We start from the raw sequence: 10,429 nt of genomic DNA on the forward strand, positions 1-10,429 counted from the left end.
CAGGTACTTTTGGTTAAAGTTCCCTATTTTGAAATGAAGGTTTTTCTTCGTTTTATAACTTTGGATGTGATGGGTTGGGTAGAAAGAAAGAATTAAAGTAAAATTACGAATGTTTTGCTTACGTTACTTTGTACAAAGTAACAAATACCATAACTGAATTTGTTCAATTCGCTGTCTTTTATCAATTATCCATCACATGCAAAGCTAACAAATGATGGATTTATCCCTGTAAGACACGTGTGGCTGTCATGCGTTCTTGACCTAATGAATTTGGACTTCTTCTTTTTTCAGAGTTGGGTATGCTCAACTTGGATGCGAATTGGAGTTCTGTTTTAAACTCTGAGTCTCTCTCCCTCTCTTTATTCAATTTGGTTATATTTTTCTTTCGAAAACTCATCTCCACCCCAACCCAGAAAATTCAAGTCTTTAAAATTTAGAATTTCCTCCAACATATTCTATCATGAAAACTAACAAATACGAAATGAAATTCAAGCAAAAGCTTCAACATACAAACCAAAAATGCAAATTTTGTACTTCACCAAAGTCTCGAACATCAAACTCCACCTTATAACAATGCAGAATGACCAAACGTTACCTCAAGGACAACCAAAGGACTTGGTAACTCTCAAAATCATTCCTCCCATCGAATTATTCAAATATCAAATTCCGCCTACAACACAAGGGTTCATCATGAACGGCAAACAAAGCCCAATTCGTAATACAGCTCTTATACCACTTTTATACTTTCATGCGCTTGTAGAAACAAATCCTAACAAAGTATCAAATATCAACATCGTAAGTGAAAATGAAAATAAGAACACAAGAGATTAACGTGGTTCAACGTAAAAGCCTACGTCCACAGACGAAGCACAACGAGGAATTTCACTAAGCAAATGGAGATTACAAAAGAGTTTTTAAAAATCTTACAACTAAATCTCACAAATTATAAACCCAAACCAAATGAGTAGAGCACCCAAAACAATCAAAGTAGTCTCTCTCAAATTGCTCTAACTCTCAAACTCACAAATTGACTCTCACAAATTTGCCAAACGAATGAGTCATGAATTTGTCACGCACTCATAACCCCAAACGGTGACCTCCACCCAAAACCCAAAAGAGAACGTTCTAAACTAATGGTGAGACACACAAAATAAATTGAACCCTAAGGTTCTATTTATAGTGCATATGAACTAGATTACAATGAGAATCATAATCCGAATTGGAAGTAAATCCAAATTACAATGAAATAGGTAATTAACAAAATCCCTCCATCAAGTTAAAAATCCTACCAACAACAACAACAACAACAACAACAAAGCCTTTTCCCACTAAGTGGGGTCGGCTATATGAATCCTAGAACGCCATTGCGCTCGGTTTTGTGTCATGTCCTCCGTTAGATCCAAGTACTCTAAGTCTTTTCTTAGAGTCTCTTCCAAAGTTTTCCTAGGTCTTCCTCTACCCCTTTGGCCCTGAACCTCTGTCCCGTAGTCACATCTTCGAACCGGAGCGTCAGTCGGCCTTCTTTGCACATGTCCAAATCATCGGAGCCGATTTTCTCTCATCTTTCCTACAATTTCGGCTACTCCTACTTTACCTCGGATATCCTCATTCCCAATCTTATCCTTTCTCGTGTGCCCACACATCCCACGAAGCATCCTCATCTCTGCTACACCCATTTTGTGTACGTGTTAATACTTCACCGCCCAACATTCTGTGCCATACAACATCGCTGGCCTTATTGCCGTCCTATAAAATTTTCCCTTGAGCTTCAGTGGCCTACGACGGTCACACAAACACGCCGGATGCACTCTTACACTTCATCCATCCAGCTCGTATTCTATGGTTGAGATCTCCATCTAATTCTCCGTTCTCTTGCAAGATAGATCCTAGGTAGCGAAAACGGTCGCTTTTTGTGATCTTCGCTAGATTGCTCCGGTCATTAGTGTGGATAAGTATATAAATGGATAGAGATAGGAAAGCAAACACAAGATATACGTGGTTCACCCAGATTGGCTACGTCCACGGAATAGAAGAGTTCTCATTAATTGTGAAGGGTTTACACAAGTACATAGGTTCAAGCTCTCCTTTAGTGAGTACAAGTGAATGATTTAGTACAAATGACATTAGGAAATATTGTGGGAGAATGATCTCGTAATCACGAAACTTCTAAGTATCGGAGTGTGGTGTCGTCTTGACTTGCCTTATCTGTCTCATAGGTAGATGTGGCATCTTCTCTGGAAGTACTCTTCCTCCATCCAGGGGTGGTATCTTTAACTGGTGGAGATGCACAAGGTAATGTATCAATTTCACTTGAAGCTTACTTGTAGTCTCAGGCTTGGTCAAGCGCGATACAAACCATGTAGTAGGAGTCCCCCAAGTCGCCGAGCTAGGGGGTCTGCTGAAAGAGGTGACAGACAAGGTAAGCAATCAGAGCTCCGACTGATTGTTCACCTTCTCCCCATCTTGCAGCAGCATGAAGGATAAAGAGAAGAAAAATGAGAAGAGATGATATGAGATACTTTTGCTTTTGAAGAAGTAACTTTCCACAGGCTTATTCTTGAACTGAGCTGGAGGGTTTTCTGGTTTCCTCCAGAGTATAAGGCCGACTGAAGAATTTGAGGGTCAAAACAAGTCCATCAAATCTAGAGTACGTTCCACCCTGCTGATATGGGATACTTTTGCTTTTGACAGAGTAATGGGTGTATCGGCACGTGTGCTGTTACGCTTGTCTCCACATGCTTCCTTGTATCCTTCGCACTTGCCCTATCTGTTCCTCAAGCAGATGCGGAATCTTCCCTGGAAACATAAGATGTTGAAGATGAGTACTCGAGAGCAATGCCAGGTAAGTAATCAGGTAAGGGGTTCCAGGCAGTCAGTTCCTGGCTGGAAGCTTGATCCAAGTGCTGACTGATTGCTCTCTTTCTCCTTGTCTTGCAGGTAAAAACAAGGCCAAAGGAAAAGACAGGAAAAAAGCATGATATGGGATACTCTTGCTTTTAACCCTGATGATATGAGATATTCTTGCTCTAGTATAGCTTGTTTGCAGAGGTATTATCGGGGGGAAAGAAAGCTGAATATTTCGAAAGGCTTCGTTGGGAGTGCCCTCTCAGATATGATGAAGGGTTGAGCATTTTTGCAGGTCTGCCTGTCCGTTGGGGATGGAGGTCGACATATATAGGAGTCTCCCTAACAACAGGTAGTAATGCTATTCCTTTACCCTGCTTGGTCATAGCACGGTAGTGTGAGCTGCCAGTTTCACATGTTTTAACTCTGTCAGAGCACTTTGAAAAAGTGGTCTGTGGTATCTGGCTCTCGAGATTCGGAGAACGATGCCTCTTCGATTTTTGAGAAAGCAATCATGCTGGGGGTCTGGCTCTCGAGATTCGTAGAGCAGTGTCTCTTCGATTTTTGAGGAAGTAATCATGTTAGGAGTCTGGCTCTCGAGATTCGGAGGGCGGTGCCTCTTCGATTTTGGAGCAAGCAATCCTGTTGGGAGTGTTGTCTCGAATGTGAGTAAAGGTTGGGCATGTTTGCTAGTCTACCTTGCCACGAAGCACAAAGGTTGACACACAGAGACTTTCCAATTATCCAGCAATGGTACTGTTCCTTTACCCTCTCTTCGCTTTTGAGAAAGTAGTAATGTTGGGAGTCTGGCTCTCGAGATTCGGAGGACGGTGCCTCTTCGATTTTGGAGCAAGCAATCTTGTTGGGAGTGTTTTCTCGAAAGTGAGTAAAGGTTGGGCATGTTTGCTAGTCTACCTTGCCACGAAGCACAGAGGTTGACACACAGGGACTTTCCAATTATCCAGCAGTGGTACTGTTCCTTTACCCTTGTGGGTAATAATATGGTAGCTAGACCTTCAAAATTTATGTGTCTAAACTTTGTTAGTGATGTTTCTTTGCTATTCTTTTACCTTTCTTGGTCAGAGCGATGTAGTAGGAGCTGCAAGCTTCACGTGCTCAACTTTGGCAGAGAACTTTGGCAAAGTTATCTGTGGTACCCATGAGCTATTGTTGCGTGTGGGAAGTGGGTGATTGAACAGTAAGATTCATGTGCTTTCTACTTCACCAGAAGTCTTCGACAGAATGCCCATAATTTCTGCAAAGCTGAGTGTGCGTGTGACAGGTGCTGACAAGGCTAGAAAAGTAGGTGCCTCTTCGATTTCTGAGATCGGCCCTCGTGGTCTCTGAGCAGCCCAGCTTTTGAGAAAGCGAGCGCCTCTTCGATTGATTCGGAGAACGATGCCTCATCGATTTTTGAGAAAGCAATCATGCTGGGGGTCTAGCTCTCGAAGATTCGGGGAGCAGTGTCTCTTCGATTTTGAGAAAGTAATCACGTTAGGAGTCTGGCTCTCGAGATTCGGAGGGCGGTGCCTCTTCGATTTTGCAACATAATTTCTGCTTCATCCTAATTTTGAGCCGTAAATCACAACACTTTTCAATAAAGGACACAACATGATTACTTCTTTGGATGAATTGAGTAACTCGGAAGTGTAGAAATTAGTCCTTCTACCGTCAAATCAGGAAAGATGAACTAGTAGTAGCCTTGAAAAAGATAAAAGCATAGAAAAGCAGTGGGTACAAACAGTATACCGATCGAAGTATGGAAGGTCTTGAGAGAAACAAATATAACATGACTAACAAACATTTTCAATAAGATTTTGGAAACGAAGATGTCAAGTAAATGGCAAAATAGCACTTTGGTGTCTATGTTCAAGAATAAGGACGACATACAAAATTGCATGAACTATAAGGGTATTAAATTAATGAGTCATAAAGTTTTTGGATCGAACACAATACAACGTTGTTTTTGGATCAAACACTATAATGTGAGAGTGCTTTCAACACACCAATTTTTACTTCTCACACCCCTTCTCAATTTTCGGTTGCAGATGAATTGAAGAAATAAGTGGTAAAAAACTAACGACAATGTGTGAAATATAAAAATGAATGAATAACTCTATCCTATAATGCACATTCACATTTGCTTTTCATTTTTCAAGTTCGTGTTATGTTAACGGGTAAGAAGACATGAATCAAATGTTTGAAAATATTGCATGTCATATATATACTTGAACTTTGGACATGTTTTATATGATTTTAAAACCTGCAAGACCGCGCGGACACCATTGTTAGTTGTAGGTAAAATGAAAGTGGAAACAAGAAATTAGGTAAAATGACTTAAGTGGAAACAAGAAAGCAGATAACTTTTCGATCAACCAAAAAACCAGGACCTAGATACAAAAAGAGCCAGCCAATAATCAGATTGCGAGAACCACCGCAATGAAAGGTTAAGACGGTACAACTTACCATTCCTGTTTCAAGCACGAGTTGATCAACTACAACATCACATTGTTAGTTTGCTCTCGCCATAAGTAATACTCATCTTTTTACACCTAGTAAATTTTCGAGTGCTTTCTAATCGCATAAATTATAGAAGAAATCTCCCTCTTCAAACAACTTAATGGAGAGTCCACTTGTGCAAGTTGCTCAGCGTTACTTCCTCCAAGGGAGGTCCCTCTACATCTACTGGAATCCTTTCATGATCACCTTTTATCAACTTGTCCCAAATGTACCGACGGACATAATCTGTGATGGAAAGAATGGCAACATTAACCAATCAGAATCCGTATACACTCGCAAATAATAAACAACTACAAAGAAGACACTATAAAGCACAATTTTCACTGCCCAATCGATATGTACTAAAAAATAATAAACATCCGTAAAGTGTCAGTATATACTTGCACTTTATTTCGTAAAGCAGTTGACTCCATTCAAATACACTGACAAAACATCAACTTTCTGACGGTGCTCCAGTGAGACCAAGATTCGTAATTGCGCATAACATTCCAACTTATCTAATGAAAGAGCATTTATGAGGTATTGTAAGACTAAATGAGACAATGACCAACTTCCCTTGAGTTATACTAAGCTTCCGGTAGTAGTTTTTTACTTGTATTTTACTGTCTTTTTCGGATAAATGATTGGTTGGTTCCTAGTTTATCTTTTAAGTATTTATCTGACGGTCAAGTGAGCTTTCAAGTCTCTTCCATGACTAGTAATTTACGTAATCAACGCTAGGATCTTAGAACTGTTCTAATCCCAGTAATACTGGCTTAAGACACTTGGTACAGTTACCAGACAGCAAGATAGACGTCAGTTCTACAACAATAGTTACTTAAACTGCCAATGAGAACGTACTGAACTAAGTTTGTAACAATAATAATTAAAGTAACATGGCATATATGCTTACCTCTGTTATTTGTTAATCTTGACTCGCATCTGTCTCTGTTATCAATTAGCTTTAGCAAACCACCATTATCACTAACGAGACCAAAAACTGTTGTCTCCCGGCTGTCATCAAGCAAATTTACAGAAACTTGTGCTCGATAAACTTTCACGGCACCAGCGTCAACAGCCTCCAGTGTCAGATAGTAAAGGCAACAAGGAAGTGCCCCCTGATCGCTTGCCATCACCACTCTCAGAAACTGCAGTTGGGCATTCTAAAAAAGAACCCAAAACATTAGTTTTTGGCCTCCCAGAAAACGAATACTAGGTTTAAGCACAACTGAAACAGTATGGAAATCCATTCAAAAGAAACTTGGGCCGTCATTTTGCAGCACAACTACACCGTTCTAGCAACAAATCATTAATGCCAAGTGAGCCAACAGCATCAGTCAAGAAAATTAGGCATGCATATAGTTAGACAGTATGAAAACCACGAAGAACCTTTCGCTATGATAAATTACACGAACATAGACATACAGCTAATGCAAGAAGTAGAACAGCGGCTTTAGAAATTAAGTCATCAGTTTTAACCTTTTGCTGGTTGAAGCTTGTCACTGCGAACTGGGCAAGAGTTACAACATTGGGATCATCCACAGGAATAGGTTGAAGCATTCCTGCTGCAGCTTCATACCTCTGCTCAAAGAAAGGTCCGAGTGAGTGAGTGAGAGAGAGAGAGAGAGAGAGAGAGAAGAGCAAATTCATAAAACATCATCAACAAACTACAGCAGGCAAGCCTGGTATCCAGACGCTACTCCAGTGCTAGAGTTGTATCAGCAAAGTTATCAAATGTGAAAAGTAGCAAAAAAGAAAAGTATGAACCACAAAGCAACTACCTTTCTTGGCCTTGTGGGTACGACAAAGTAAATATGCAGACACCTCTTGAAGAAAGGCTATAAGATCATGTGTGATGCCTAAGATTGGATTGGATTGGACATCTCACTAAACTGAAGGTATGCTGAATGAAGAACGAGAGACCAATTTGACATTTTTTTTCTATGTTGAAGGTAGAGGATGAATTAATCAGAATCCCTAGTTATCCTACCATTTTGTGGGATTCCTTGAACTCGGATTTGTCATTCATTTCTTACTCAAAGATAGCTAATCTAGAGAATTATCCAATCTATGCAATCCTAGAGACAAATGGTGACGTAAAGGGCTACATGAAACAAGAAAAAAAGCTACGAGTAGTGGATGGTTGTCATAATCTTCCATACAAGTGATGCGAAAGTAATAATTGATGAGTCAAGTTAAGAATTGCAAATTTTATTGGGTACCCGTCCAACTCCATAGTAGGGAATGGTATCCTTCCTCTCCTCAGCTTTGTTTGCAAGGCCCCCATTAGGAAAAGCACGAGGAGAAAAAAAAGCGGGACTTCGATGCCCTTGTAACGCCGGCTGGACCTCCTGACTTCCGTTGTTGGTGATATCCAAGCTCCGGAAAGCCCCAAGCATGACTCTTCTTCTGTTAATATTGTTGTAAACAGATTTATTCCCCAACTTCCCGACCACGGAGCGAAGAGCCACAATTGCCATCCTTCCTTCCTTCCTTCCTTCCTTCCTTCACAGCAACAGCAGAAACAGATACGAAGCAACAAATTGAACGTTATAAAATTAAATTCACACCAAAACTCCGCAGAAATTAAACAAAATAAGTTCCAGAAAATATACATCATACCCAAATTAATAAACTATTAAATAAATAAATGAAAGAAATCCATTGTTCCTGTAAATTTGAAACAACGAAATCCTAATAATAAAAAAGCAAGCAACTTGCGAAAACCCTAATTAAAAAACCCAAATTACTGAATCGTATTTGAACTCCCAAGTAAACAACAACCAAACCAAACAAATCTTTCACCTGGACAGAGAAAGAGGGAGGGGGAGAGAGAGAGAGAGAGAGAAACTGACTTGGCTTTGTTGTCTAGGGCAAACCGATGAGAGCCAGAGGGATGAGGAAACGATTTTTTCGGTCGGGGAAGAGGAAGCGATTAGTGTCTGACGCTTTTAACTTTTTTTTCCTTAGAAAAACTTGGGAAAATTCTTAAAAAATTTAGTTTAAATTAAAATGGCAAAATAAAGGTGTACAAATAAATAATTTTTCAAGGTAAAAATATTTTTTAACATTAAAAGTAAACAGTACTATAAATGTTTTATTAGGATTTCTTTCTTCTTTGACAATATTACCCATTCACCATTTTTCTCCACTAAATGGGAAATTTCTATTTGAGTGAGTTTATCATTACATAGATGCGGATGCATATTGGAATTAAGGTGGTCCCATGATTACTTAAAGTTTGAAAATACAATGTGAATGTCTTTCGAATATCAACTGAATGTTTTGTAGTCTCTTTTGTTCTTATCAAATGTTTGATATAATGCCTTTCTACAACACTCTGTAGGTTATGTCGATAGCACTTGACAATTGATAACACTCATCATATTGTTTTAGAATATGTCGATATCAGTTGACATGTACTCAACATGATTCTTCTAACGACAACAAAGCCATCAAATGTTCAACGAAATAAATAAGTGGATAATTTCTTCTTCTTTTTTTTTGCGCGCTTCATGCATTGTTTCTGTTAAAGAATTATATGTGGGTGAAGATGTTTCATCTAAATTTTCTTATATTTTTTGTCATTTATCACAGTCACATCCACAGAAAAATATTTCATATTTTCTAGTGAAATTTTATTTTTCACAATTTTCTACTTCCTAGTCATAAACCATGGTTAAAATGTGACCTTAGTATCAAGCTACCATGGTGAGAATGCGCTTTTGAAAGAAAATTTGATCGGTCGGCCAATGGGAAAAGTTGGCTGGTATAAAAAACGTGATAGAACTAAGTGGCAATTATGTAATTATATAAAATTACAATAGCATTAATAGAATTATCTTGATTCATTTTTTCAGTCGGTACTCAAACTAAATATATCATACATTAACTAATCTTTTCCTATATAATGGAACTTCGATAATTTAATACCCAACAAATTAACAACTTGGGTTAAATAATACTTTTGGCCGGTCCCAACATGCAATTAGTGTGCTAAATTAATAGTTCGCAAAATTTATAAAATAGTATTACAAAATTTTTATATAGATCCCACACAATGTATAAATTAATAACTTCTAACATATAGTGCTTTTGCTAAAAAGTTGAGTTTTTTTGCTTAGTTAAATGTTTCATAAAAAGGAATAATATTGAATATCGAACAATGTGCAAGCTATTTGGAAAAAGAATAAATAAATTCATAAATTTCACTTTGTTAAACAAATACATAAAATTATTAATTTGTAAAATAAGAAACTGGATACAATGCCTACAAAGAAAATATCGAAAACCTTAATTAAATTATTAATTTCTTAATTAAAACTTAATAATTTATCGATAATTTAATATTCTCAAATTTATAAAGGCTCTTTTTATTAGCACCCCACATAATACTGAATACTCCGTACATTAAAATTTAATGTTAAATGACTTGTATGTCTTTGTAGACATCGAAATTTCGGTAAATAAATGTTGACCGATAAATTAAAGTGTCAACACTCATGTATTACATAAATTTTACACGTAGCGCGCGACTCAACGAAAATTGAAATGAGTTGGAAAAGTCATCAAATAGGACACGTGTCAACACCTGGCAGAAACAACTTATTTCATCTGGGATATTATATTCAAAATTAGGCCTTGGAAAATTCTATAAATACAAGCCCATTTCATTCATTTGGGGAACCAAAATCATTAGGCAAAATTCTTGAAGCTCTGAAGCTCTGAAACTCCGAAGCTCTCAAGCATCCAGGTTCCCGAAGAATCAAGAAAGCGTTCTTCGTTCTTCCAAGATCAAGCCCCAACGGCCATTTGGATCAACAATCATCCACCAATTCAAGATCAAGCCCCGACGGCCCTTGAAGAAAGTGTTCATCGTTCATCATCCGTTCATCTAAGATCAAGCCCCAACGGCCCTTTGGATCAACAACGTCGACAAATCCACACATCCAACCGTTCTTCAAGATTAAGCCCAAAAACCCTTGAAGATCCATTCATCACTGTTCTTCAAGATCAAGCCCAAAAGCCCTTGAAGACCCGTTCATCACCGTTATTTAAGATCAAGCCTTAACAGCCCTTGAAGAAA

At 38.3% G+C, this 10,429-nt stretch overlaps 1 protein-coding gene across 3 annotated transcripts; it reads right to left on the reverse strand.

The window, feature by feature from the left end:
- Positions 1 to 5,235: 5,235 nt before the first annotated feature.
- On the reverse strand, positions 5,236 to 8,351 carry LOC126610689 (uncharacterized). 3 transcript variants are annotated; one of them, XM_050278795.1, is made up of 5 exons: positions 8,199 to 8,351; positions 7,566 to 7,848; positions 6,823 to 6,924; positions 6,257 to 6,506; positions 5,236 to 5,589 (listed from the first exon to the last, which is right to left on the reverse strand). In XM_050278795.1, exons 2-5 carry the CDS (start codon positions 7,821 to 7,823, stop codon positions 5,462 to 5,464), a joined length of 738 nt encoding a protein of 245 aa, XP_050134752.1. In that variant the 5' UTR covers positions 7,824 to 7,848; positions 8,199 to 8,351; the 3' UTR covers positions 5,236 to 5,461. The 3 variants fall into 3 exon arrangements, with proteins under 3 accessions (XP_050134752.1, XP_050134753.1, XP_050134754.1); XM_050278796.1 differs by having other exon boundaries at positions 7,566 to 7,844; positions 8,199 to 8,345; XM_050278797.1 differs by having other exon boundaries at positions 8,149 to 8,309.
- Between the last annotated feature and the right edge of the window lie 2,078 nt (positions 8,352 to 10,429).

Source organism: Malus sylvestris, chromosome 17, assembly GCF_916048215.2.
Source record: "Malus sylvestris chromosome 17, drMalSylv7.2, whole genome shotgun sequence".
Taxonomy (NCBI): domain Eukaryota; kingdom Viridiplantae; phylum Streptophyta; class Magnoliopsida; order Rosales; family Rosaceae; genus Malus; species Malus sylvestris.